The sequence below is a fragment of the Ictalurus furcatus genome, chromosome 3 (assembly GCF_023375685.1).
Source record: "Ictalurus furcatus strain D&B chromosome 3, Billie_1.0, whole genome shotgun sequence".
NCBI classification, from domain to species: Eukaryota; Metazoa; Chordata; class Actinopteri; order Siluriformes; family Ictaluridae; genus Ictalurus; species Ictalurus furcatus.
In genome coordinates, this window is record NC_071257.1 from 23,496,817 (window position 1) to 23,524,306 (window position 27,490).

Here is a 27,490-nt window from a genome sequence, read left to right on the forward strand (position 1 = left end):
ATTGATGCAACAATCATAAAACGATTATCATCAGTTATAATTCATTATTGATTCACCACTACCCACATAACATGCAGTGTATCCTAGGAAATATAGTCATAAAACATGCATTTTATTTATATTTCAGTTTAATGAATTACAATTGATAAAATGCACCTGCCACTATAGTTTTATTACAGATTAGTACAGATGTGCCAAAGTTTATCATAAACACAGCTACATATATACTAATGTTAGATAAAAACTACAACCCTCATTTTTTAGCTAGGCAATCTATGAAGATAGATCACGAGTTTTCCTGTCCTCTCAAATTTTTCTAAGTTTTTCTGAATTCATCCTCTAATCTTGTGGAGAACACTACAAACTAAGCTAAATGGTGTGGTAATTGAGTGTGGTGTTAAATCTGATGCAGACACCAATATGTACAGTGAGGATCAGCATTCCAAGTGGAGTTAACCGTTCCAAAGTACTTTTGTCATTGCTAGGTTACAGTCCACAAACCAAAAATATCCAGTTAACAGCAATTCTGCTGATACATTAACTGACTGTGTGAGCTAATGTTTGGCAGAATTGATACCTGTCAGCCAATCAGACACAAGTATTACCATGTATTTTTCTGTAAACCCTGTCTGATTGATCTGTCCTCCATTCACTGAAGATAAAATACAACACAAAATTACAACACTGCCATCATCTTTTACCGATGTTCAGTTACAAAGTGACAACCCGCTACAAGTGGAGCATTATTCGGGGCTAAAGAAAAAATCTTTGGGGCTATAGCCCCAAATGCCCAGGCCAGGTTACGCAAGTACTTCAGTATGTCAGTAACTGTATGTCTACAAAGTGTACCTGTATGATAGGTTTGTCTCATAAAATGGCCAATGAGTGTAGGTATGACACATGTAAAAGTATTAACTAAGTATATGTAGTCTAATAGGTGGCACAGAAGTTCTGGGGGTAGCATTGCTGCCCAAGTTTAATTCTGAGCTCGGGTTACTGTCTGTGTGGAGATCTATATTTGTGTGGATTTCCCCCAGGTTCTCTGGTTTCCTCCAATCTCCCTGGTAGGTGGATTTGCATTGCTACATTGGCCCTGGTCATGAATGACTGTTTGAATGTGTGTGTGCATAGTGACCTGCAATGGACTGGCAGCCCATCTAGGATGTATTCCCAACTAGGCTCTGGGATAAATTCTGGATCAACCCTGACCATGAACATGATAGTCAAGTAGTTACAGCAGTTTTTTTTTTCTTCTTCTTCTTCTTCTTCTTCATGTAGCCTACGAATTCTCTCCTGAAAAAAAAGAAGATATGCTGGTTAGTGCCATGATGATTGAAAACAACTTGCTATTTTTTTTCTTCTAAATGGTAAAATTTAGGACTCAGGTGCCCATTGCTAAAGCGGTCCCATCTAGTCTGTTATTTGTTCTCCTACACTTCCAGCGTAACTGCTCTATAGTCTGAAAGTCCCATTTCAACGAATTCGTTTCTGGGGACACCAAAATACAACAAACAAGACCAGCTAAACCGGTTTGTCTTTTACGTGTGTGAAAGACTGAAGGCGGGCAAGATTTATGCAGATGTGTCTAGAGCCGTTGGTGTTTGGTGACATGTTCGGACTCGGTGGTGTATATGCTCCTGTGTCAGTAATGTAAAGGCGTTGGAGGTTCATTTCGGCGCGTTTCCTCCTGTTCGGAGCAGCGACGCGCGGAGTGGGCTGAGCTACATGTCAACGCACTTAGGAGATACGAGCCACTGCACTACCGACTCGTCGGCTGTGATGGACGGGAAACCCGAATCGGTGTAAATGTGGATATACACGAATGACTCGGATGAATGGTTTACCTGATGCTTGTTTTAATCGCTTATTACTGACGCCACTTAAACGGAGCTGCCACCATGAAAATCAGACGGAGATTTTTACCCAGATGCTGCTCTTTTTCTCCATAGCGTGCCGTGAGCTAAGTAAATGTGAGTGAACCAGTTCAGTCATTTTGTATGGCGGTAGTATGTGTTTAACAGGATTTCTGTACGCTTTTTCTAGTATACATGGTACATTTTTGAACAGTGTGTTGCAGTGATTTCGTTGGGCTTGTTTTGTTTTCGGTGCCTGTCGAGTCTCGAGAATTTCTAGCTGTTTGTGCGGTGGCCTGAAATCAGAAGAGTGTGTTTTACGATACATTTGGTGCTTTCAGGGACACAATGTTGCTGGCCTCGGCCGCGGTGGTGTGGGAATGGCTGAACGAGCACGGCCGCTGGAGGCCCTACAGCCCTGCTGTGTCTCATCACATCGAGACGGTGATCCGAAGCGAATCCCGGGGAGGGAGCGTCGTGCTAGGCCAAGCAGACAGCCGCCTCTCGCCCTACATCATCGACTTACAGTCAATGCATCAGTTCAGGCAGGACACAGGTGAGATAAAGGAGCTCTCAACGAAGGATTCTTTCAGCGCTGTGTAGGGTCTAATTCGAAAATTTAAAACGTGTCTTTTTTTTTCTTTGAACGTTTTTAATAATCCAGAAACTCTCATAGAGTCCAAACCGCGAAGCTGTGTTCTTGTGTTAGGTTTTAATTTTAGATATACTTACTTACCACTCACGCACTTTAGCACAAGTCTCGTCGTCTAGACTTTGATGTGCGAAGTGGTCCGAGCGCAAGAAACACTCCTCTCAGGTCTCAGTAAGACACTGCTTTGTCGGTTGCTTTTGTCATGTTAGCGGTCATGTGTTGCAACAGTTCAGTAGAGTTGTAGTTCACACCCTTTCCAGTAAGCTGTGACAGTCATGACAAGTTGATACTTAATAACAGAGAAGTTGCAGTGAACTTGCGGTTTTTTGTGTTTGCATTGTTTTACCACACGGATGTTCAGCTGGAATTTGTTACATTAAAAAAAGTTACATAAAAAATTCTTGCTTACATAGGACAACATAAGAAACTAACGTGGCTTAGTGGCGACAAAAGTTATTTCCTAATGCTTAAGCGTTAGTGATTAGTTTATGATGATAAAGAAGACTATTTGACGTGCTTATGTTTTGTTTTGTAATGGTGCTACATGCTACAACTGTTGACTACAAACAAATGTGTTAAAAAATAACACAAATTATGCGTGTCTAGTTGTGGACAACACATTATGTGTGCTTTCAGCACAATAAGTGTGTTAGCACATTTAACACATTCTGTGTGTTAGATATTGCTTCACAAAGATGTGTAAGTGATAACACAGATGTTTTATTTCTAGTTTTCTTTTTTTTTTTTCTGAAATTATCCTAAAATGCAATTAGACTGTATGGTAAAATTCTACTAAAGTGTTCACAAAAATAAACAAACAATTGCATGAAATTCAGGTGACATTTATTAAAATCAATAGCCAATCAATGATTTAATCCATCATTAAAACATTTGACAGATTTAAAATGCAGATATAATCATACAATATTCACACATGCACACACGTTGTGCAAACTCTTGTCAACAGCAAAACAATTACAATTTTCTCGCCATAAATTAACAATGGGTGCACTTAGTGGTTAGCATGTTCACGTCATACCTCCAGGGTTGGGGGTTCGATTCCTGCCAAGGCCTTGTGTGTGTGTGTGTGTGTGTGTGTGTGCAGTTTGCATGTTCTCGCTGTGCTGCGGGGGTTTCCTTTGGCTGCTCCGGTTTCCTCCCCCAGTCCAAAGACATGCATGGTAGGCTGATTGGCATGTCCAAAGTGTTCGTAGTGTATGAATGGGTTGTGTGAATGTGTATGTGATTGTGCCCTGCGATAGATTGGCACCCCTCCTTGTGCCCCATGCTCCTTGGGATAGGCTCCAGGTTCCCCTTGACCCTGTAGGATAAGTGGTATAGAAAATGGATGGATGGAAAATTAACAATCAAACAAAGAATTTCTGTACTGGTGTTCAGTTGATGCATCTTCTTACTAATCTCCCTGTGATCTTGGAAGACTGTTACAAGTGTATTGGGAGTCCCACTCCCTTCCAATTGAAAAGTTGTAAAAGAGCAAAAAAGAGTGCTGGTTAGTTGTTAGCTACAAAATATGGACAAATGTCTTTGGGCTTCAATTGGGAAATTGTGTTAAAGAACCACAAATTGTGTAATTTTGCAAATTTGATGTCCACTCTCCCAATGAAAAAAATGGTGCCGTAGACTCACCATGAAAATCTAGTTAGCTTGCGAATATTTATTTTCCTGCCTCACCGCCAAACTTTTGTTCAGCCTAATTAAGTTAATCTACATTACAGTAAAGCTAGTGGAAAGCATTTCAACCCAAACCCTACTCACTCTTTTTGTCACCTCAACCTTGTGAAGAACTTTTGGCCTCGACATTACTGAGCTAGCTAGATATCTACGTTTCTTTAGCCACTGACTGTCTGTTCCTGCTAACCAGCATTAACATTCACCGAATACATGAAGAAACATTGCCCTAGCCCCATCCTCCTAATGCTAATTGATACAGATTACCTTGTCAAAAAACCCTTTCTAAATGTTGTTAACGTTAACCCACACTCTGTATTATGTTGAAGTAATGTTATTAACTCAAATGAGTGTCTAGGTTAGCATCACTCATTTTTACTGTGATTGGTGAAAGCATCCACCTAGCTTACCCTAACTTGGAGTATCAGATAGGATGCAGACCAATAGAATTATCGAATAACCTCAGTCCATATATCACAGCCAGCATAAGCACATGAACTAGTAGTGTAATGCCAATACTGAGTAAATGATATTCACTTTTGATGCTGTGACAGTAATTAACTTTACCCATCACTTGCTGAGTTACAACATTTTCTGGATCTTTGTGCCTAAATATCACAAACTTGGCAAAGCATTTTCAGCAGCATTAATGCTTAATAGTGATGAACACTAACTTACCTGTCTGCATTTTGTTTCCTTGTCTCAGCACTCTGACTCCACTGTCACAATCACAAAACTTTGGGGAGTTTAGAATTGGGAGTTTAGATTTAAATGACGATGTTGGCACCCCTGTCCACAGCATGACTGGAAAATTGGACAATAATTTAACACATGTTGTGTTGGTCTCATATATATATATATATATATATATATATATATATATATATATATATATATATAAATGTGTATAAATATATATTGCTGAACTACGGCTGTTTTTTTTTTTTAACAGTCTTTTCCTAGTACTTGGTTAGACATGCTATAATAAAGCATAAGGCATGCTGGGTCCATATCCGAACCACAGTCCACCAGTTGATGACCCCTGGTCTATCATGTTAGAGAGAATGAAAAATTTGACACCATAAAACAGCTGTTTTTCTTCAAGCCACATTTTGTCCTATTAGTACAAGTCTTACTTATGCAGCTGTTGCTCTGGAGGGAAAATGGACGAGACAAAATGAGTCGCAGTAAGGAGACTGGAGAGACCAGATGAAAAGTGAAACAATATTTCAAACAGTATGGGCACAGAGTGTTTTTAATTAGGAAGCATCATAATCATCAGCACTCTATATATTGTTTGCCTTTTGATTGCTTTTTTTGTGGGAATTTTGCCTTGAGTTTGGATTTATTGTGGGAAAGACAGAAAGGCACAGAGGCAGAGAAAGGGAACACAAGTCAGCTTTTGAGTGGGGGTTGGGGGGCTACAAACATTTGTGAGTGAAGGGTGGTTGGAAAAGAAACCATCACCCACTCTCTTTGTTGAATCGTAGGAACAGATGTGAGTGGAGAGCGTGGGACAGAATCCGCAGAGCAAACAGGAGGGGAGAAATTTACCAAGACAGAAAGATTAGCTGTAGTGAGCCTGCTAATTATGTGATCAGAGAACAACATTGTTAAAAGACAAAAGAGAGATATACCTGTCCCTGATGAAAGAAAGAGTAGTATGGACCTGATCGTTCCCAGTTGAACACCATTGTGTGTAATTGCTGAAATGACCCAATCCAGAGAGGGAAGACACTTTTCCGGCTTATTAAGTCTTTAAGGTGTCAGAGATTAGTCTGTGTAGGAAGTAATAATCTAAAATGTCTTCTCTATTACTACAATATCCATAAAGGACCTTGGCTGTTAAGTCTTTTTACAGACAGATAATAAAACTAACGTATAATATTTTAACCATTGGTAGAGTGTGCACAAAGAGCACAGTGCTCCAGTTCAGTCACAGATGTTTATAAATTAATAATGTGTTTTTTAAACTTGAAAAGTACACAAAAAAAAACAGAAGAAGAAGAAATGTCATGCTTAGCATTTATATAACAGAGAATTAAGTGCCTTATCTGATAATGTTATCAAGGAGTTAGTGACACTCAAAGCGGGCAATTCAAAATGCATTAGGCCATGGGATAATAATTTCTGCCTGTCACCAATGATTAGTAAGCATTTCCACCTGTTTTTGTCATTCTAGCATTTTTAATCACAGGGAGTTAAGTGCCTTATGAGAAATTGGCATAAAACAGTCAGTTACATTCAAAACCAGTTACACCAGTTTCATTAAAAATAGGATGCTTAAGGAATCCTCGTTTTTACAGCATTACTGCCAGGAGTTATAGAAAAGAAATACACATATGCCAATCATTTTGAAACAGAAGGAACATAGCTCTTTAACTCTATCTGTCAAAGGGGTTAAAGATATAATTCAACTGTGCTAGAGTCTCCATAATACTCAGCCAGTCCAAATCAGCAAGATCCATGCCATATTTTAACAAAATAAGAAAACTGGACCAAACACACACATACAAATGCTGAAGCTTAATCTAGGATAGTTTCTCCTGCAAACATGTGCCTGGGAGATGGGTCACTTTCAAGTTGAAAAATGCAGGACAAAGACACACAAGGGGGAGAAGTGCTACGCAGGGACTGAGAGGGGGGTTAGGGGAATAATTTGGAAATGGGGACAGAAGAAGAAAACAGAGGTGCTTTAAGTTTCTCCTTCTGATTGCTCAACAGGCTGTACAGAGTTTCAACAGCCCTGGGCCCCGCGTGTTTTCCAGTGAAAGCCAGAGATTAATCATGCGTGCACACAGACAAATTCATGCATGAATGTGTACACACTGACACACGCTAAGCTGGGTTAGGTTTCCTTTTTGCTAATCACTTTCATGTGATTGCTTTGAGGAGAGCACAGAGTTAGAATTTGGTTTTCTGCTAATGTTTTTTATTCTGTGATCTGGGTTAGTCTGTTTATTTCCTTTCTGCATCTTTCTCTACTAAATCCTCCACCCCTGTTTATTGTCAGAGGAGCCTTTGTTTGCTGTTTCCTAGACATATACTGTTTCACACACGTCATTGTCAAGTAGAAAAAAGAGAAAAAATAAATTAAATTAATAGAAGAAAAAAATCTGAATGTGAGCAATGAGTAATGAATTAAGGGACAAGGAGAACTGATTTCATTAAGATTCATATTTATTTCAATGCAAAAATGGGCCTATGATCATACATGCATATATATATATATATATATATATATATATATATATATATATATATATGCATGTATGATCATACACACACACACACATAGTAATTTTGCATTTAAATGTCGAAATATATATTTATTTCACATATGTAAATGTGACCAATGAAATGGTTGTGGTATGGGTTGTTGTTGACAAGCTGTGAATGCCTTTTTCGAAAAAACTTGGATTATAATTGAGCCACAAACCACGCAGCATTGTTTATAAGGCTTATAATGTAAATTACAGACTTTATGGTTTGTTGGGCAGTGTTATTCAACTACAATTACTGATGACACCACAGATTTCCTTTTGTTCCTCAGAAAGTTGAATTTCTCTTTTTCCCATGACATAGTATTACTTATTTGGGAACTGCTGACATTTTGCCCTTATTTTAAAGCCTAAGGATATCTGAATAAAGGCACTCTGTTCTTGTTAAGGCCAAAAAATATCTTAAATCACAATATAGTATACTTAAGTTTATTGTCATCACTGCTCATTGGCTGGTGATCTTCCACCATCTCTCTAGTAATTTGGACTTTTTCAAAGCTAATGCAAGGCTAGTATCAGTATTAGATGCACCATATCCCATGGGATCCATTTTGCACATTTTTCTGTTCAAAACCTATAATATCTTGAAGGCCGCAGTCTTATTGGCTCCTTTCACTTCCAGCACTACTTTTGTACGTGATGAAACAATGAGATTTTTCAGAGCATGGGATTGAAAAACATTTACAGAGTCCTGTCTGTAAAAGTTATTAAAAAGTTTTGTGCAACACAGTTAGTAGTGAAAATCTTAAGAAAGTTGAATGAGTGATGATAAACATATTATAACTCATTCTTTATAGAACTAACTTAAGTAAATTAAAAGGAATTCACTTGTGACAATCATATAGTGCCCGTAGATTATTTTGGGCTATATTTTGGGCAAACTAGTTCAGTTTGTTTGTTTGCCATGCCTATTACAGTCACTTTATTTCATTCCCTCTATTGAACACTGTATCTTTGTGTTTGAACAGATTTTCAGTCATACTAGAAAAGGGATGGTCTCTCTGTGTGTTTTTCTCCAGCATAGTATAGTTTCTAATGCTATAAAAGTTTTCAGTTCAAAATTTTTACTGCTTGAATTGCAATAAAGCAAGATAAAGTGTTCACCCAGTCAGCATGTGAAAAGTGGCTTAGAGGAACAGGGGGTCACAAAAGCAAGGCGCTGATCACAATTGAACAGATGGACATCTCTGTACACCTGCTTTCAGGCTTTGTCTCGCCTCAGAGGTCCTGGGATCCTGAACCTAATGTCACACTATATGATATACTAAGGCATTGACCTTCTACACACATATACACACACACACACATACACACAAACACACACACGCGCACATTTGATACAGACATCCATATACAGATGCGGTTTTTCTCCCATTATCACTGAGGGCACATTGATTGGCATATGAAAGTAGACATGAACATTTTTTGATATAGTTTATAGCATTATGGGGGGATATATATATATTTTCAAAATGAGTCTTTGAAGGGTCACTTAAATATTTTTTTGCTGTCAGCAGACAAAATCTATTGTCCACTGTACTTTACCACTGTGACCACTGTGTACGTTTTGCACATCCAGTTCATTTGGCTGTATAGATATGTTTTTGAGAAAAGGAACAGTAACATGTATATTTAAAATAGGAATAGAGATGGTGCAAACAGACACAATTTTTCCCCTGTTTTTTCTCTTTTTTAAACCTGAGTGTGTATTTTGGATCTCATATTTAGCCATTATTGATAAACAACCAAGTTAATTAAAATTAAATTGAATTTGTGAATTTAAAAGAACCTAAGATTTATTATCCACTTTAGGAGTTTGTGAATATCCAAAATGAAATATTGTATAAACCAGAACATGCACAGAAAGTCCACCAAGGGTAAATAACACAATGTTTTTTATGTAAGTGAGTTCCTTTTTCAGAACTACATTCATTGGCATTTTTTGCTTTTTGTGTGTCTCCAGTTCCAGTCCATTTCCAAACAGAAAAATACTTTAAAAACCCAGTTACTAATCAGTTTACTGGTATGGTAAAGCTGTACTGTTTTGAAACATGTGAAATGAATATTTAAAACGTCCTGGCTTTTGAGCATGAGCAATGCTTACAGATAGGTGTGAAGGCTTTGTTTACTATCACAGCAAACTGCTGTTGGAGGCCTGAAGGCCTTTCATTCACTCTTAAAGTTCACCCATTCAACAGTAGTGTTGACTCATTGGGAGGATGAGAAATAGACGCATACTGATCAAGGGAATACTGTTACATTCATCTGGTAATAAAAGAAAACAAGGTTATCTTACCAAACACAAAGATCACTGGAGAGTAGGGCAAGTGATTATGGTCTAGACTAGTAGCTAATGAGATGAGCATGGAAACACTTGGAGAGAATCAAATCATACCAAGTTGCTGTATCTTAATTTGCAGTTTCATTCTGATCAGGTAAAGTGGAGCAAGAAAAAAATACATCAAGAAACATGGCATGTTTTCAATGGGTCTAATGGACACTTTTTATTTTTTAAATTGTGACTGTGTAGCTTACTTATCTCACTATTCTGTCTGTTGAGTAGCAACTGAACCACTGTTTGAGTGTGTTTGATCTGGGTATGCCCATATACAAACAAGAACTAGTTTGATCTGTTGTGCATATTCACGTACAACCAATTATTGGGATTTTGCATGACTGTAGACCAAAACCTGTTTTGTTTCTCGTTTCTTTTTTGAGATAGAAACAGTATTCTGTAGTTAAGTAGTTTAACTGTAATAATATGTTATTATTATGTTATTATAGGCCTTTTTATTATCCTATACTTATTTTAACAAAGATATTTAAGAACTCTGGACAGTTATTGCAGTTATATACAGTTATATCATTCTCTAATTAAAACTAAAAACTAAAAAATAATTTAAAAATGTTTAATAAAAATTGTATCTTGAATCATTTTGCAATGCTGGTTAAATTTCCTTAGACAACCAGCACATTGTCTAGATTTTGGCCTTTAGCTAGTATCTCCAGTGGTGTTTACCTTAACAAAGTCAACAAAGCAATGAATGATCTACTGGTAAATAGTTTGTGGAACAGTTAAATTAATCACTTCTGACCTCTCTTTCTCCTACTTACAGGTACTTTAAGGCCAGTACGTAGAAGTTTCTATGAGCCCACTTCAGCACCAGGTCAGGGCTGGCAGTGGGAGTGGGAGAATGATGCGGGTTCTTGGACACCATACGACATGGAGGTGTGCATCGCCCTGCAGGCGGCACGGGATCGCCAGCAGCCATGGTTGGATCTGGCACCGCTTGGCTTCTGCTACCTCGTGGACTTTCAAAGCATGACTCAGATCAATCAGCAAACACAGAGGCGCCGCCGCATCCAGAGACGCTCAGACATGACCTATCCGCTTGTCTCTGGACCATTGCCAAAAGCCTCCCAAGGTTGGGGCACTGGGCCTGGAGGGGCTGCTGGTGGTGGAGGCACTGCAGGTGGAGGTTCAACTGGAGCACTTCTGGGAGTTGGAGTTTCTGGATCTAGCTCAAGTGGAAATGGTGGTCCACTCTACCCTAGTGGAACACTTTCAATGTCATCTATTTCCCCTCCTGGACAACCGTGTGCCTGCCAACAGTGCATGCTTGTCTTGAGTGTGAAAGCAAATGCCATGGCATCACAAACACTAGGACGCAGACTGCCACCCACAAAAGCACTCAGTCCTAATTCCAGCAGAGGGACACTTCCGTACTCCTCTACAACCTCATCCATATCAAATTCATACTCGCAAACACTGCCTCATGGGCTGTCCTTGAACCGCTCCCTCTCACAAGAGCGCAAGAATGCTGCTGCTTTTGCTCAGTCTTTGTCCATGCTCACCTCAAACACTGCCACTCTTTCACTGTCCTCCAATCGTCCACCTCCTCCATCTTTGCCCCCTCCACCACCTCCACCAGCATCACATCAGCAGTCTTTATCTATGCCAAGCTGCACCTCAACAACATCTTCTTCTCAATCAGTGCCAACTGCAACACTTATCACTGTGGCTACAAGCAGCACGTCAAGTTCATCCTCATCGTCAGCATCAACAGCCGTTCCACCTCAGCGATCTGCAGCCTGTGCCGCTCCTTTGCCCCCTCGTGCCAGTCTGGCAGGGCTGAGCCGGCCAGCGCTACAAAGAATTGCCATGGCACAATCCCGGGCACTCATTGCCTCTGGGTGAGAAATGGCTCCTATTGTCTTGTTACACTGCATAATATTTCCCTTGATGCAAAATAGCTTCATATTTATGTACTATTTAGGTCACGTTTTTCACTTTCTTTTCCTGGTTGCCAGGCTGCAATACTATCATCTGTTGACAGTGTCAACCTAATTCCTAATGGTTAGCAGGCCAGGTTGGGTAGTTTGAGAAAATTACCCATTGTTAATTGGGTTCCTCTGCAGGCCAAGTCATTAATTCAGTTTGAGAACATCAGTACATTTCTTTAAAGATATTGGAATATGTTTAATTTGTTCTTACAGTGCTTTATAACAGCATAATGCACAGAAAAAATACCTACAGATTCTTCCTCTGCAGAAGAAACAAGTTTTGTTGATTGGTTAAATTCTCTGCATCATTTTAAATCTGCCCCTGTCTTAGTGCTCTTTCATTGTGATTAGATGAGTTGTGGTGGTGTTGCTTGTGAAGTACTATTGTTACAGTGTCACGGTTTCAGGTTTAGTCATGGTGTATGATCGCATCATGATCCTTAATAACGTGATACCATTATAACTGTGATGTTCTTAGACCAGGTTATCATACTGTGAAAATTTTAAACAGTAACAACTTTACTTGTGAACGTTGTGATTGTTCTTCTGTCATGCATCTCTGGTTATGGTTTAGAGAACCAAGAGATTCTCATGGTCTCATTTCCGTTTCCTAGGTTTTGACACAGGCATGCAACAGTGTGTGTGTGTGTGTGTGTGTGTGTGTGCAGTTAATATGGCTGTCTTGCACATGTTGCACATTTGTGAATATCTGGGTACAGACTTGTTGCATGTCAATATCTATACCTCTTATTGCTGTGTGTGTATGTGTGAGTGTGTGTGAGAGGAAAAATGATTGGGGGAGTGTTTGTAGGCTGCATGTTTATGTGTGCACACTGATGGAGTGCAGTGTGGGGGAGTGTGTTTCTCACACTGCTAAATCATCCAGCATGTCTCGGCTTGATGACCATCTGGGGACAGAACTGAGCATTTGAACAGTGAAGGAATGAAGCTGAAGTAAGTGAAGGGGAAAAACTCTGAAAAGAGGATTGTGAAAGGAGTCTGGCAGGGGGACTGAACCTCCCTCGGTCTGCCCACCTCCCACATTTCTGTCTCTCCCTCTCATCTCCACCCACTTCCCAGGCTTTTACCCCACCCCCACCCCTATTGTGTGTTCTTCTAGGGTTTCTATGGTAACCTTTTAATGTCATGGTGCAAAGCCTAGTCAGCATTAGCAACACAATGCAGCTTCCATTAAGTGTGTGCATGTGTATGTGAAGGGATAAAAGTGCAATCATTATTATATTGTACTACTACGCCTATCTTGAGTTATGAGTTTTTGGGAAGCTTTGAGTACAATACACACTTTTGGGGAGGAGAGATGCAGCGACTGACTGGTTACTAATGGAAGGCTGGTAAAACGTGATTATCTAGAACCTGTGGAAATAAAATAATGGCTAAAGCCAACAAGGAATGTTCCACAGAAAATGATGTTTGAGCACAGTAGGGAACAGGGAATTAGCGGCCTGAAATGATCATCAGCAAGTGGTTTTATTGGCTCGTCTCATTCATAAAAAGCAAGGGAACCTTAAAACAAATGGAAGTGAACAAAAATTATTGTAGTTAACTGTTCCTTAGGTTATAACACACACATATACACACCTTCCACTGCTCATGGTAAAACTTGCAGAAAAGTAAGCTTTGGTTAAATACCTGCTGAGAAGAACAGAGGAAAATTAATATGCGAAATATGTTATCTTTGTAGTTCTAGGAAACCATAATCCCTGAATGCTTTCTAATTAGGTTGATGTTGGTCTTATGGACACACAACATATAATCTACAAAGCATGAATTATTGGTGAATTTCCAGTGTCTTCATTTACTACACCAGATATAGTGATATAGTATAATCCTGATTTTCCTCCTCTTGTGTCAGTGTACTGAAACTGTAAAGTATTTTTAAACATGAACAAAGACATATTCTCTTAGTGTTTTCCAATAAATTTGAGGCAGGTATTTTGTGATATTTAGGTTAAACCAGTAGAAAATGGAATGAATTCGATTCCCATTGTTTGGGTGTGTCCATGTGTTTCCACACTGAAATGTTGGGCTTCTCTAAAGTGCTCTCTCCTCCCCCACCTGTCCAAACAATAAGGCTTATTTAGACCCTCACAGATGAAGGCTAAAACTGAATAAATGTAAATGAATAAATGTAAAACTGGAACCGTCTTAACAAGTATAAATTGAAATAAAGGGAGTTTTTATGTGATTTGGTCAGTGGAGATTATGATAATGGTGAAGGATCCATTCAAGATTACGTGTTATCGCGAACCAGCATAGCTGTTTGTGTGTGTGAAAGAAAGACAGAATGAGAAAGTATCTTGTCATATTGAGATGCTTGCTTGTTTCTCAATACAGTTCTGTTTCCCTGATTCAGTTGTTAAATGGTCGGGTTTGCCCCTCTGTGGGAAGCCTTATGACCTCGCGTTAGATTCGTTCTGACGCTGATGCTGAATGCCAACTAACCGCAAAGCTTTGTTTGGTTTTTGCTTTAAATGTTATGAACAATGCTCTATTTGTAGAGCTACAGCTTTGTATCTATAATATGACCATTTTTTTATTTAATCATGTCTGAAATTAAATTAGCAGTACATAGAATGAAACATTTGACTGCTGATGGTTATATTTGTCATCTGATAGTTTAGATAATTGCAAAACTAAATAGTCTGTGAACTTGGGCCTTATCATTAACACTGAATCTTCATCTCAAACCATTCTTGTATAGACATGGATCTAAATGCAATTTTCTTTTCCAAGAACAATATATTTTTTTTTCAATAACAATCTCTGGCCACTCATATTTGTCAAATTATTATTATCTTGTTATTAAGTGTAATTTGATTCACACTTTTGCAGATGGCTTTCTGCAACAATTGTGAACACTCTTGTCTCTTAAGTTTTTATTCAGTGCTGAATTAATGATTCAATTATCTGCAATTAAAACAAGAGGTGTGAGTAATAACGGAAGGTGGAAAAGGAATCAGATAATTCTGCTAATTGTTTTATCACTGGCTATATATACATTTGTAAAGTATCTCTCTGTTTGAGTAGCAGTGAGTCTATTTAAAGACTTTGATATAAGTGAAAGAATGCAGTCTGCATTTCATATAAAAGCTGTACAGCAAGCACTTATTTGTTAACAGCAGGCAACCATACTTGTTAATCTCATGCTGCTATTCTTTACTTACTACCAGTAGCGTTAGCTGAACTGTTAATCATCAGGGGCTGAGCCCTATGGAAGCCCTAAGCAGCCATGCATTATAATTTTTTTTCCTTTGGTGTTTTCTCATGATCTCGACTTAATTTTCTCGTGATCTTGACATAACCAAAAGCTGTTTTCTCAAGAGGTAATTCTATTGTGAGAAAATAGGATTTTTCCATTGGCTTTTGGATTATTACAGAAAATAAGCTCTGTGACCAACAAAAGTTTATGATTTTTACATGTTTTGTTCATCAAGATAATCTTCACAAATGAACACAACTTTTATGAATTTCGAATCCTAAGTACAATCGCCAGAAGTAAAAAGCTAATGTTAGGTTATAAATGAACTACACCACGGTCACATGACTTCAACGTCACCACCACTACGCTTCCGACAACTCTTTCAATCTTTAAAAAAAACACTACAATTGGAAAATACCATAAATTGATAAATCTACAAGTTGGAAAGTTTGAGTTGGAATAGTAATAGCAAGAGCATGAGTATAAACACAGTAAGGCTGTAATAGATCCAACAAAAAGGTGGATTTATCATAAAACTCGGGTGTTATCAGCGCAAGACTACCAAACCGATCAAATTTAAAATTTTTGAATATTGTCATGGAAAATCACCTTTGCAAACGTAAAACCCCTCAGAGTCAAGGGGTTCTGGAAATAAAAAATAGAGTTTTATTGAAAGATCATAAAAGCCGTGATGTCTGCAGATCATCTGACAAATATAATCAATGCTCATGCTTTTATACAGTCATAAAAAATTTATCTAATTAGGCAGGATTCTCCCTATTTTCTTTAATAATGTTTCTATCATCTTGACACAATTATGTTTCTTTCTTCGTATCTTATCTATAACTGAGGCCCAAGCTCAGCCAGCTTAATCTTTCAAATAGTTTCTATTTTACTTATTTACGTACAGACTCAATTTCCCTAAGCAAGTGCAGAGAGTGAGATTGCTCTGAGAAATGACAGAGAAAGACTAGAAGAAAAAGATACACTTTCCAATGCAGGAATGTGCATTCAGTGATTTCACACATTAGTCACACCAGCTTGACCTACTTTGATTTTAGTTTCTCTGAGTAATAGACTGATTCTTTTCTAATAACTCATATGTTGGTCACACATGATTAGATCTCATTTTGATTTCTTAACATGTACCAATTGATTTCTTGCATGTACCATTTGCTTTGGAAAATATACTATACTAACACACACAAACATCCTTGAACATTGGTGCATCTTCTCTAACACAGGTGGTAGGCTTGCTGCGATAGTTGCTGTTCCTGGTGTTACATGGTGTTCAGCCGCACACCGATTACATCACTTGCCCACCGCAGCACCGCCCCTACTGTCGTTTTGCTTTTTTAATAGTAATAAAAAGAATTTTGTTCAGTTAGAGCGCAGATGCTACAATTAAAAACTGAACGCGTCTGCTCAATTCAGCATGACCCGAATGAGTCAGAGTCGCAGCACAGATCAGCAGGAGTCAGGTTTCATTTATCACGTAACGAGAGTGAGGTGAGCTGACTGACAAGACAATGGTGGAAGATTTGGTTTAAAAGCAAAATGTAAAAGCGCCTATTTGGCATTATTTTGGATTTGTTGTTGTTGTCGTGTTTTTCATTACGAATTATAATGAACCAACCATTCAAGCAATTGCTGCCCTTGAATTGCCGTTAATGTGAAAGTATTTATCTGTATTTATCTAACTTCTGCAGTTTGAACAATGGACCACTCATAAAGCTTGCCATTAATAGTGGATACATGCTAAGAAATGACAGATAACAAATTAGCGAACTGGGAAGAAAAAGATACAAATTGCGAGTGAGAAATGTGTGCTCAGTGATTTCCCACAAGCTGGAATTACATCAATTTGTCCTAGTTTCACCTCCATGAATATTCACTTATTATTTTCTGATTAATAAAATATTCCGTGTACTATTACAACATAATCATGTTTAATTGTCACTCTCACTTCATGATTGAAATACATTTCAAAGTCATTATTAGGCCTTTGGTAAATGGTGTGCACTTATATAGCACTGTGTCTTATTCACCCATTCACATACACACTCCAATGGTAGCAGAGCTGCCATGCAAGCCACTAACTTGCCATCAGGAGCAACTTGGGGTTCAGTGTCTTGCCCAAGGACACTTCGGCATGTGGAGTCATGTGGGCCGGGAATCAAACCTCCAACCCTATGATTAGTGGACAACCCACTCTACCACCTGAGCCACAGCTGCCCATTGAGGGATTAAAACATTTCTTATCACTATGATTATTTTAACTTTTGATTGGCCCAGCTGGATTCCATAATAATAATATTTATTAAACCAAAGTCTGATTAAATAAATTCTTCTATACTATCTAACATGAGACTAGGCTAGTTTGGAGTCGCTAGCCAAGGGGAAGCACAACTCACTGTACGGATTAAGCTGCTACAGTGCCATGCGAAGTACATTATGCTTTGCTCATATCATATTCACGTAACTTATACATATTCACGAACTCAGACATTTACACACCTTCCCGCTCAGCATGAGAGGATGTTAGTGTTTCGGGTTGAGCCCATTTACTGGTTTAAAAAACAAACCAAAACCAGCGTATATCCATTTTTCCTCACACTGATTGTGTGAGCTGCACGAGTATTTCCAGGTATTTTATTGCAAACCCTGTCTGATTGGTCTCACCTCCATTCACTGAAGACATAAAATTACAGGCTGTCTTCTTTTACTGACGTTTAGTTCCGTAGTGACAAACCGGTCCAAGTGGAGAATTATTCGGGGCTAAAGAAAAAATCTTCAGGGCTACAGCCCCGAATGCCTAGGCCAGGTTACACCACTGCTTATGACCCCCCCTCCTGTTTGTTAATCTTATACATTATATTCCTGTTTCAATCTACTCCTTTGTTCTTACCACATAAAACACAAATCTTTGTATCCACTCATCATTGGCTCTGTTATGTCTCCTCAACCAGTGGGTATGATGGTAGGAGTCCACACTTTTGTTTGCATCTGTGTATCAGTGAGGCAGCTGGGACCGTGAGCTAACGGTTCTTAAATTAACGAAGGATCAAATGTGACTAAACATTCCCAAACACCTATCTGTCTCATATTGCTCCTGTCCAGCTATTCAAAATGCAGTTTAAGCACTTTGCTAATACACTATGTTGTATTAATAAACAGATAATGAATAATAATAGATAATGTATTACTAAACAAATTTTAATAGCTGGTGGGGAAGAACAAAGTTGTGCATCTGAAACACATTATATTAACTGTTTTTTATTAAACTGGTATCAGTAAGATGATACTGAACCATTTTCACCATCCTTCCTCCATATCAATGTACACATGTGAGGAAGGGAAAGAGCTGAAATGTGTACAAAAATGTATGCATTTCCTGATCCGTCTCCATGTTGTGATCAATTGTAGCAATGATTAATCCAAATATTGTAAAGCTGCTGCTGATTTAAAAAAAAGGCTAATTGGAGTCACCACAATTGGCTTATGTTCATTGGTGGTCAACACCACACACTGACCATTTGCAATTTTAAAAATAACAGCTGAACCAGTTTTAAGTAGCAAAATCTGGATTCTCTCATCGGTCACAAGGTCCATATTAAATGGCCTCACAAATGAACAGCAAAGTCTGTTATTCTGCCCTTCACTCTGTTATGTAAACTCTCTAATACCTCCCTATTATTGAAAGTAATGCATGTCCAAAAAAGTCTCCCTTTGAAGGAGTAGTTCTGAGCCATGATATGCTGTTGGCAATTATTTGTAAAAAGCTGTTGGTGCTAACGTTTTTGAATATGTCTGTAGGCTTGTGTGTGTGTGTCTAAATGTAGGAGAGTGTTTATATGGGCTGTTATTGCATTAGCTTGTGACGTACATACAATCTGTTGCAGATGTGATGCTTGTGTGTTGTCCGGTCAGTCCCCAGATGGAAAATAATGGATTAGGGCTGTACGAGAGCAGGAGACAACCAGAAGACTTTTAGATATGCAGACTTTGGCTGACAATGTGTTTCATGTGATTCAGACACAAACAGACATTTAACATTTTCCATTTTTTTGTATTTTTTTAAAAATTATATATGAACAGGGTTATTTTTATTTTTACTTAATTGAGTAATTTGGATAGAAATTGATACACCAGAAGTATGACTGTGTTCACACATATTCAGTAAGTACTATACTTGCGCTTTAAAATAAGGAAAATGTTAATGGAAACAAAGTGTATTAGCATAATAAGTAGTACACCAGAATGTTTATGTGGACAGTGTTACAACTGTACCAGTGCTGTATGTGGACAGCCACACTCGAAAAAATTGCTACTATTTACAGGTATTAGTATTCTTACTAGTTTTAGTAATCCAGGTCAATAGACACACAGCAACTGGAATGCTCTGTAATAATAAGTTTCATTGTTCAAATCCAGGTCTGCTAGTACAGCCAACATGGGATTTCAGCAATGTCAAATGTATCTGTTCACATCCTGCCAGTTTGTGAAAAACATGATTTAACTCTTTGTTTGTGTATGTACATTAGTTCATTTGATTAGTGTATTATGTTAAGGTTTAATGGTTTTTATATATCTCAGAAATGACATATGATTTTTTTTTGTTGTTGCTCTTAGCGTGCCAACAGTGCCAGTGAAGAACCTTAATGGTTCCAGTCCCATCCATCCAGCTTTAGCAGGTAAGGCTGTAAAAATATAAGTACAACTGACGTATTAACACAAAGAAATGTACAGGAAATGGGAGAGACATGTATACACATGCTGACTGATACAAGAATAAATGTCAAACAATGGCAATTCTTAAGTTGTTAATTAAAAAAAAAACAGAATCAGTGTATGTTATGGGTGTAATGGTACACTCTGGTCATGATTTGCTTCACAATACTGGCTTTATGATTTCTACTAAATTCTCAGAATATTTTGAACTAAATTTGAATTAAGGAAAAATATGAAAAGACCCCTTTTTTATTTCTGAATCATAAACAGTGCAAAACAATGTGCATTTTTGTCTGTATACAATGAAATAAAAAAAAATGCTATGCACAGAGGTTAGATATTGTAAACAAAATATACTATCTTAAAAATAATTAAATAAACATTACAATTTTCCCCCCAAAATTTTGATTGACTAAACCAAGTGTCTGACTTGGGGTCTTTGAAAATGATTGACTGAAACATAATGAGTTGTGTAGCAGAAATAGAGCTCCAAAGTCAGCTCAAATACTTGATTTCCATAACCTCTGGTGTTGTTGGAAAGCTAGTGAAAAGCTTGTTTTAACTATAACATGGTTGTATAATCATATAACTTATGTGTGATGGTTGCTGCAATCCAGGGCTATCAAACTTCACAAGTACAGATCTCGCAGGTTCTCCATGAAAGAAGAACATGATCACATAACCAGTGTGCACTCTATATGGTTTTTTTTTTTTTAACTCTATAGGATGCACAGATTGGGAGCTCTGCTGCAACTGGATTACATGCATAATTATTTTCCACAGTGTGAATTGCACACATTTTTGCATTGCGATGCATTTTTTCACCATGTATGTATACCGCTCCTATATGTATATGTGTTCCAGGAATCACAGGTATTCTGATGAGTGCAGCAGGGCTACCTGTGTGTTTGACACGTCCTCCTAAACTGGTGCTGCACCCTCCTCCTGTCAGCAAGAGTGACATCAAACCAATCCCCGGTCTTGGACACTGCTGCCGGAAAACCAGCAAAAAACAGGCTCGCAAAGGTAAGGCTCAACACATGCACACAAATAAGTTCCACATACATACAGATTACAACTTTGAGTATTCAATTACAAATAATATTTATTTGTTTGTTAAGAATTGCTGAGACTCATATAACAATTTAGAAGATTAAATTTTACTTAAACACAAATGTTCTCTTTCTAGGCAAGACTCCAGAGGAGGTAGTGAAGAGGTACCTACAGAAAGTCAGGAATCCTCCTGAAGAGGTATGACACATCATTCTCTCACCCTTTCTTCACTCTTTTGGTGCTCTGGCATTGGCTCTTGTATGATCATTGACCTGAACTTTTAAAGAAACCGCATAAACCTTACCATATATTGCTTATAAGCAAGCTTGGGGAGGAATACATATAACAGCGTTATGTAATCAGGATATAAAAAACTGGTAACTGTAATCCATTACAGTTACGTCAAAAAACAAAGAAATCAGATTACAGGTATATTTAGTAAAAAATTGGAATACTATCAGGATTAAAAATGTTTTTTCATTTAATACCGAAGAAATTTATCTTTTGACATAACACAATATAGGCAACTGCTTGATATAGTTCTGGTTCTCTCTTGCCAGTCGTGACTCACATGAGCAACCTCCTGGTGCATGCGCAAATAAATTTTGCACAAAGTTAATTTGGTAGAAATGAACACAAATTGTTCTCTGAAACGCTTTTGTTAAGGTGACCATACGTACTCTTTTTCAAACCTCTAAAAAAGCAACTAAATTTGAGAAAATGTCCGGGATTCGGCTTTAGTTTCATTATGATGTGCTTATGGTCTAATACTGCATCATGTGTGCGCATATTTGCATTGCTTTAACCTCTCTCTGTAATTCCCGCCTTCTCGCACACCAATTGGTCGATTCTAAAAGGCTTGCAGCAACTATTGGCCAAATTCTGCCTCTCAACCGTTAGCCTACTCTCAGTGAGCGCGCGAAGGTGAAGCGCTGTTATGTACGGCGTCGAAACAATGCCCATGTCCATATAAGGTAATTTTTAATTTCCAGTTATCACATTACCTCATATTACATGGTCATTCAAATGTGTGAATGACTCATGGCATCTGATATTTTATTTTATTCCATGGGCATTCAAAAGATTGTTGTAAAAAATATAAAACGTGGTCAGAGTGAAAGCAATTTTATTTATATATATTTATGTGATGCTAATAGTGTGGCTTTTCATTGTATTAAAGTCTGTATTCATAGTAACACTGTTTTAAACACTATTAAGCCAACCCACCTTTTTTTCAAGCAAAAAAAAGGGTGTCCTCTTTTTGGAAAACCAGAATATGGTTACCCTAGCTTTTGTGATATAATGTTAACTGCATTAGGGACAGTGATCTATTATTTATTTATTTAAAACAAATCCAAACATTGAACGTGTTTTTAAGCTTAAAATAAGCTCTAAATAAAATATTTTAGATCATATTGCATTTCTCTTGACTTTATTTACATATGTGGTCTTGAAGTAGTCCAAAAGTAATCAAACTACATTACTTTCATATTGTGATACTTGGATTATATTACTGATTAAATTTTTGTATGAAGTAATTTGTAACTGTAACGGAATACATTTTTTAAGTAACCCTCCCAACCCTGCTTATAAGATGGAGTTGAAAAATTTGGTCTTTATGATTTCACTTAGGTTACAAATATTGCTATTGTGTAATGGTTTGTGTTCTTGCACATTTTTAAAGAATAAAACCACTTAGATATGGCTAGAGTATAAGGAGTGTATAAATGCAATTTTATATACTGTTTATTAATAAAATAATATCCCTGATTCAGGACTGCACTATTTGTATGGAGCCTTTGGCTGGCCCTTCTGGTTATAAAGGCCCAGGTGTGGGTGCCGTGTCCCGCGCAGAGTCAGTGGGTCGACTGACACAGTGCGGCCATCAGTACCATCTACAGTGCCTGGTAGCCATGTACAACAACGGCAACAAAGATGGCAGCTTGCAGTGTCCCACCTGCAAGACGATCTATGGTGTGAAGACGGGCAACCAGCCACCTGGGAAGATGGAATACCACGTCATTCCTCACTCACTTCCAGGACACCCTGACTGCAAAACTATTCGCATAATATACAACATACCACCAGGCATACAGGTAACATAGTCATGTACTGCTTGACCAAAAAATTTTTTAACAACGAGTAAGACATTTATGCTATATATGTAAACTTTTTTTTGTTGTTGAAGGGCTCTGAGCACCCAAACCCAGGAAAGCCTTTCACAGCAAGAGGGTTTCCACGCCACTGCTATCTTCCAGACAGTGAGAAAGGACGGAAGGTGTGTTGCTACTTAGCCTTTCATTTCCCATTAATGCCAAGAAAGTTTGATTCACTCTTCTGCATTTTGTAATAGTACATTTTGACTAAAGTTATGAATTTGTATTCATAGGTGTTAAGACTTTTATTGGTAGCATGGGACAGGAGGCTGATCTTCTCAGTGGGTACGTCTAGCACCACGGGCGAGTCAGACACAGTCATCTGGAATGAGATCCATCATAAAACCGAGTTTGGCTCCAACCTCACAGGTCATGGCTACCCTGACCCCGGCTACCTGGACAATGTTTTGGAGGAGCTGAAGGCTCAAGGCATGACAGAGGAGGATGGACAGCAGCTGTGAAGAACAGGACAGATAGGAGAAGGAGTATAGAGTTCAAACAAAGGTTGACGCTATGAGAAGTGGACTTAAAATGGGAGGGGGCTAACTGGACAATTAGGCTTTTTTGTTGGGTTTTAGGAAATTTTATGTTTTGGGAAAAGTGGTTTCGTAGGCACAAAGCGTGTGTGTGTGTGTGTGTGTGTGTGTGTGTGTGTGTGTGTGGGTGTGTGTGTGTGTGTGCATCCTAGAGTGACTGTGTGTTTGAATTAATGAGTGAATGAGCGGAAAAATGACATGCTCAGTTGTAGACCAAATGTTATACATAAATGAATAAGAGCTGTGGTTAGGTATTCCTGGCCCTCTAATTTATTTATTGATATTGATTAATAAATAGTCAGCACTAATACTTTTAGCTAAGAAGATGGAGTATTGAAAGAAAGGAAATGAAAATGGTTCAGCAACAGAAGGAAAAGAAAGTACACTGAATAGAGAAATTGGAAATGTACGGGAAGGTAAACTTGTGGTGGGGAGCCTAAGCAGAAGAATGAGAATACGAAAGGCCAAAGAATGTAGTTTTCATCTCATAAGTTAATAAATTAGGTATCCATTGTGATAGAGCTGTAGTGAAGGTTGGGGTATGTCTGTGTGTGCTTGTGTGAAGGTGAGAGGACAGCCTTGTGCCCTCAAAAAAATTCACATTTCCTTAAAAACATTCCTTATTACGACCATTTCATAAGATTGAGTTATATAATATGAGACCTGAGTGCTTAACTTGTATCATGATTGCTGTTATCATGTAATACCATTCCATTAGATTTATTTCCTATAAAACTTTATTGCATTATTTTTTTAAGAGTCATGGACGATGATATGTGGGTGTGGATCAGAGTGCTGAGTCTGTTGAACTACCCTGTCACAGAGTTGTAAACACCTACGGTGTAGTTTCTGTAGAGTAAGTGAATGCTTAGTGCGGACTGAAAAGTGACGAAAAAGATTTCTGTTGGTTTTTAGTTTTTGTTTTTTGTTTTTTAAGTCAAATATCCTTTTTAGGGTTTACATGTATTTTTTGTAGCCCTAATTTCTCCATATCAAATATATATATTACTGCCTCTTTGAGGTATTGGGTATGATTAAAATGTCCTGGCTTTTCATAGTGATAGAGTGTTAAAGGACAAATCTGTATATGATACAGCACATTTGACTATGTTTACATGGACACCAATGATCTAATTATTGTCCTTATTCTGAATAAGACAATATTGTGATTAAGGTGTACATGAGTCGCTTTTAGAATATTCCTTTCACGTTCCCGTTTTACATGTTACAGAACATAGATCGATTAATGGCACACTTCATTGCATCCCCATGCCATGCCGTCCGACATTCCCTCCAGAATTTCATGTATCGACATACAGTTTGTCTTCATTATGGGACCGTATACAGTTTTGGGTGTTTTATTTTTCATTTCACGAACGCTTCAGGTGCAGTTAATTATTTGTCATGCTATACGTGCAAATAGACGACTGCTTGAAGCCGCGGACTGTGTCTGAAACCATGTATGTACCTACTATGTAGTAGCTGAGATACATGTATCTCTCCTACTATATAGTAGCTGACATACATGTATCTTGCCTACTATATAGCAGGTAAGTACACGGTTTCGGACGCAGCTGTGCTCTCTTGTTTGCCGTCAAACGGTTGAGCACTGCCATGTGTGTACGTTTCCTGTCACAAAATGCTGTGAAAACTCCCACACGACGTTAATAAAGCGATTAAGGTGTGTACATGTCTGTAATGCATGTCGATAATGCGACTAAAACAGGAATACTCCACATGTCTTAATTTGATTTGTGTTTACTTTGACTATGACTTTAGTCGGATTAAGGTAATAAAAAACTGCTGTTTACACGGTAGTTTATCAATCAGAGTATTGTCTTAATCTGGTTAATATTGGATTATTGTTGTCCATGTAAACATACTGACTCAGATCAATGGAAGTAAAAGCCACTTGCTATTATAAGAGGAGCTGGAGGATTTTAATATGTTTACTGTTGGTATAGTAGAAGAGTCTTAATACGAAGAGATTAATATTAAACAGGTAATAAGGAAAGAATGGAAGGTCAAGCAGCTGTATGGAAGTTAAATATCAAAAGATAGTTGTTCAAAACAGTAATACACTATATTGTCAAAATGTGGATACCTGACCATCACACCCATAGGTCTGTGTTCCCTAAACTGTTGCCACAAAGTCGGGAGCACACAATTTTATAGGATGTCTTTCTATGCTGTAGCATTAAGATTTCCCTTCCCTGGAACCAAAGGGCCCAAACCTGTTTCATCATGATTATGCCCCTGTGCTCAAAGCGAAGTCCATAAAGAAATGGTTTGTCAAGGTTGGTGTGGAACTCGAAAGTTATGCACAGAGCCATGACTTTAACTCCACTGAACATCTTTGGGATGAATTGGATTGCTGACTGCACACCAGGCCTCTTCACTCGACACCATTCCTTGACCTCCCTAATGCTCTTGTGGATGAATATGCACAAATCCCCACAGCCACACACCCAAATTTAGTGGAATACCTTCCTAGGTAGGGACTTAATTTAAAGTTTTAATGCCCATGTTTTTTGAATGGGCACATATGGATATGATGGTCAGGCATCCACATATTTTTGGCTATATAGTGTATTAAAGCTGCAAATCTAAATACCCTTAAATTTCATATTTAAACCTGTTCTAGATTCACAACTGAATTGTTGGGATCTGTTTGCAGTTTAATGTAAGTGTGGCCTCTACTGGTTCAGTTTAAAAGATACATTTGGATTTTCTTTTGTGTGTGTGTGTTCCAAGCTGTGCTGCACTGCCTTCCATACCCTCCGTGTCTGTTATCCAGTTTGTGTGTTCAGTCAATAACTGACCTGTTCTGTCATTCTGTCTTTGACCCAAGTGTGTGCCATAATTGTGTCTCTGTAAGAGTGAAACATGCATGTGTGAGAACAGGTGTCTACTGTATGCATGCAATTGCGCTTGATTGCGTTTGTGTGTGTGTATGTATGGTGTGTTTTCTGACCTAATTTAAGGTACAATTATTTTCTTATTTTCTGCATGCTTTTCTTTTCGGTACATATTTAGTGCATTAGTACCTGCATTTCTTTATTTCTTCCCATTCCAGGTTAAACATTTCACACCTTCCGGTACTAGGTTATAGAACTCCCCAGACTTTCCGAAGTGTACAGAAAGTGTACACTGTATTTGTACATTTCTGTATTTGTCATTGTCTTTTCTTTGTGAAAAGGAATCTAAAAGTAGAATTCTCTGATTGTGTAAAATGTCCTGTTCTCTGAGCAGAGTCAGTTCCCTCTTCCCGTTAACACCTAAACAGCAGAAATCTCATGTAATTCACAGTTATGTTTGGGAAACGTGTGTGAAATGGATAACATTTAGCTTTTTTAAAATGGTATTTTCTGCACTGCAGAAAGTTTGGATAAATGCAGGATCAAAACAACAACATGTGTGTAAATAGTAATTGGGGGAATGTAAATACATCAATTTGAGGTATGTTATTAAATGATAAAAAATAAAGAATGAGTGATAGTTGCTTGAGTTCTCTTATGACTCTTTTGTAATAAATACAGTGCACAATCGAAGAGTGCATTATATGTTCTTCTAGTTTATTTATATTATACTTAAAGTTGCAAGCTGCAGCTTTGTTTTTGTCTTGTGCATGATAAATATTACAGTCTGACCTCCAAATTGCTCCCTACATCCTGCATTAGTGCCCTACATTTACTCTAATACTGGTTACAGTCTATGTAGTGTACTAAGCCATTTGGGATTTAGTCTTTGGTTCAGTTTCCAGCTGTTTAAGCAGTCATTTAAGATGTTCGGTTATTTGAAATCATGAACAATTTGAATTTAACATACAGGCACATTAAAATGAGTGAAAAGTAGTCTGAAGTACAGACAAAGCCTCTTTTCAGATACTGACCACCTTTTTCATGAACCATTTACTGATCGACTTACATAATTACATAATTACTATTTATAAAGTTGTGTGTTATTTCAGGACATGAGTGCTACTTCCACATAAACGCTCAGGACTCACCCCATAAAGTGTTTCTTCAAATCACC

The 27,490-nt window shown here is 38.0% G+C and overlaps 1 protein-coding gene across 1 annotated transcript; it reads left to right on the forward strand.

Moving 5' to 3' along the window:
- Positions 1 to 1,524: 1,524 nt before the first annotated feature.
- Positions 1,525 to 26,957, forward strand: dtx4b (deltex 4, E3 ubiquitin ligase b). Its single transcript, XM_053621610.1, has 9 exons — positions 1,525 to 1,970; positions 2,195 to 2,409; positions 10,592 to 11,669; positions 19,612 to 19,673; positions 20,575 to 20,736; positions 20,900 to 20,961; positions 22,539 to 22,859; positions 22,952 to 23,041; positions 23,153 to 26,957. Coding segments are annotated over exons 1-9 (2,220 nt in total). The 5' UTR covers positions 1,525 to 1,968; the 3' UTR covers positions 23,381 to 26,957.
- Positions 26,958 to 27,490: the final 533 nt, after the last annotated feature.

Bases quoted from the DNA above. Each gene is read 5' to 3' on its own strand.
- dtx4b (XM_053621610.1), top strand. The intron at 11,670-19,611 runs GTGAGAAATGGC...TGTTGCTCTTAG, and splicing joins CGGGCACTCATTGCCTCTGG to CGTGCCAACAGTGCCAGTGA. The intron at 22,860-22,951 runs GTAACATAGTCA...TTGTTGTTGAAG, and splicing joins ACATACCACCAGGCATACAG to GGCTCTGAGCACCCAAACCC.